Source organism: Trypanosoma conorhini (genome assembly GCF_003719485.1).
Source record: "Trypanosoma conorhini strain 025E chromosome Unknown Tco_14.4_contig_01454, whole genome shotgun sequence".
Lineage (NCBI taxonomy): Eukaryota > Euglenozoa > Kinetoplastea > Trypanosomatida > Trypanosomatidae > Trypanosoma > Trypanosoma conorhini.
In genome coordinates, this window is record NW_021705553.1 from 1 (window position 1) to 2310 (window position 2310).

General features: G+C 63.8%; 2 protein-coding genes across 2 annotated transcripts, besides 1 other annotated feature; both read right to left on the reverse strand.

The window, feature by feature from the left end:
- On the reverse strand, window positions 1-590 carry Tco025E_10082 (surface protease GP63; the record flags this gene model as incomplete). The annotated part of the gene is made up of 1 exon (XM_029376873.1): window positions 1-590. A coding segment is annotated over one exon (590 nt), but the record flags the coding sequence as incomplete, so codon positions are not given.
- Window positions 591-1102: 512 nt separating this feature from the next.
- Window positions 1103-1160: a microsatellite.
- A 350-nt stretch (window positions 1161-1510) lies between these two features.
- Window positions 1511-2310, reverse strand: Tco025E_10083 (uncharacterized protein; the record flags this gene model as incomplete). The annotated part of the gene is made up of 1 exon (XM_029376874.1): window positions 1511-2310. A coding segment is annotated over one exon (800 nt), but the record flags the coding sequence as incomplete, so codon positions are not given.

Sequence of the window (2310 nt, forward strand, 5' to 3'; positions counted from 1 at the left end):
CACGGGAGAGCCCACGCCCCGTAGCCCGTCCCGGCAGCCACGTAGAGCACCATGTCCGCATTCTCAACTCCCGCATCGTGGTGCCCCTCGGGGACCTTGAAGTACTGGCAAAACCCATGCTCCGATGTGAACTTGGGCACCTTCAGCGGGGTCTTCAGGCGTCGAACGAGCAGACGCTCCGCGTGCAGCTTGACAGCCACGGGGATGACCTCGTTCACCAAGGTTTTGTTCCAGTCCGCGGTCACAACTTCATCCTTCCTGCACTCTGGCTCTTCTCCCCTGAAGTCGGGTTTCTTTTCTCCTTCTTTGGTGCAGTACTTACTTGCGTCCTTCAGATCCTCCATCGACACCACGATGCGGATGGGCTCCCACTCCTTGCCCTCGCCCGCTGCGGCGACGGTGTACGCCTGCGCCGCGCCCTCCCCCTTGCGCGGCACCTCACGCACCATCGCGGTCGGCAGCGGGCCGCTCTTCATCGCCGCCTCGTCGAGCGCACGGCGGTGTGCAGCGGCGAGGCACCCACCGACGCAACACGTCGTCGCGAGGAGGAGCAACAGCAGCGGCAGTGCGGCGCGGAGCGGACGGCGCATGGCGTGAGGGAAGTGTCTGTGTTGGTTTGTCGTGGATGGCGGCAGTCGCAAATGCCTTGTCTGCGGGGGGCGGGAAGAAGAGGCGGGAAAGAAGGTGGGCAAGGCAGCCGGAGAGGCCGCGGGAGGGGGAGTGCGAGAGCGAGGCCGCAAGCCACTGCGACGGCCAGCGCACCGCCGCCTCTGCGCACCGCTCTCGACCCCGACGCGCAAGCAGGGCCCGGCAAGCAGCAATAACCGACCGAACCCGGCCGATTGAAGCCGAAGCGAAGTTACCCCCGTTACGGAAATGGTCCTTCCCTCACACACACACACGCAAATGCGTGCGTCACCCTTTTCCTGAATGCGGGGCCGCAGCAGACAGACACAGTGGACGAGCCCCCTCGTCATTGCGCTCACACCCCCGCAGCAAAACACACACGAAAAAGCAAAGAGACGGGGACAATTCAGGTGCTCCCTTCACGTTTACCCCCGCACAGGAGCCCCCTGCTGCCGCGCTGCTGCCAAGTCTCCTCCAACAACAGACAAGAACAGGACCCCAAAAAAACGAAATAAAAACATTCAACAACTACACGGTTCATCCCTCGGTGCAAACGCTGGCAGTCGGCACCAACGCAGGACTGAAGAACAGGACAACATCCGTGTGGCGCGTCCATAAACTGAAGGGAGCTAATGCAGGCGCCTCCGTGCCCAAAGTATACGATGCACAGGGCACGGGCTTCGAGGTCTGTAACGCGCAAGGCGCGTCGAAACCCCTGTCCACGCTGTGCTCGCGGCGGTTTCGTGGCAAGGCATCAGCACCTTCCTCCGCACCCTTGCGTGTCTCCGTTGTAGTTGTTGGCCGCTCGCACGGATCGCGCGTCACCGTCGCCGTCGCATCGCTCCCGCGTGGTGCCGCGTTGCTGCTCGGCCGCGCACCTCCGTTATGCCCTTTTATATCTCTGCTCAATCTTCCCGACCACGCGACGCCCGTACGGATTGAAGTTCGCCACAGGCGAGAAAGCCCCCGCACTGGGCGCGGCGCAGGCACCCCCGCACCAGGGGCGTTGCGGCACCGCCACCGTTGCGACGGGCCGTGGCGCCCAACGCCGCTGGCAACACCGCGACCGGCAGAGCGGAGCCGCCGCTTGCCGGTGCGTCCATCGAGCGCAGAGCGGGAGGCGCTCCCACGGGGAGCAACAAAGTGAGCTGGAAAGGCAGAGCAACAGAAGCCCAAAAAACCACGGGCGGGAAAGCAAAACAGAGGGGCCAAATACAATCCCCCGGCGCGGGGCGGAGAAGAAGGAAAAGCATGTTGGCGTAAGAGTTTGCCCCTGCGCGTTTCGTCCAAGCGTAGTCCCCTCGCATCTCGCCAGCGACTCCATCCACGTCGCGAGCCAAGTTCGTGCGGGAAGAAGAGGCAAGCAAAGCGAGAGGATCCTCCGCAAAGAGGCAAAAGCAGAGCACTCTGCTCCCCAGCCCCGCGTTCCCTCCTTATCCCCCTGCCCATTCCATGTTTGTTGTTGTTGTTGTTGTCTCGCCCCGTCAAGCTTCCATTCATCCTCGAGGTCGTCCGCGTGCGCAACCGCCGCGGCGATGGAGAACTCAGAGGAGGACTCAACTGGCAGCGCGGAGGAGAGCACCGAGCCACTGGCGGAGTTGCGGCCGGAGCCGCTGGCTGACGTCGGTGCCGCTTTGCTAGTGGACGACCGCAGGCGCTGCGTCGTGGGGGCGAGCGCGACGC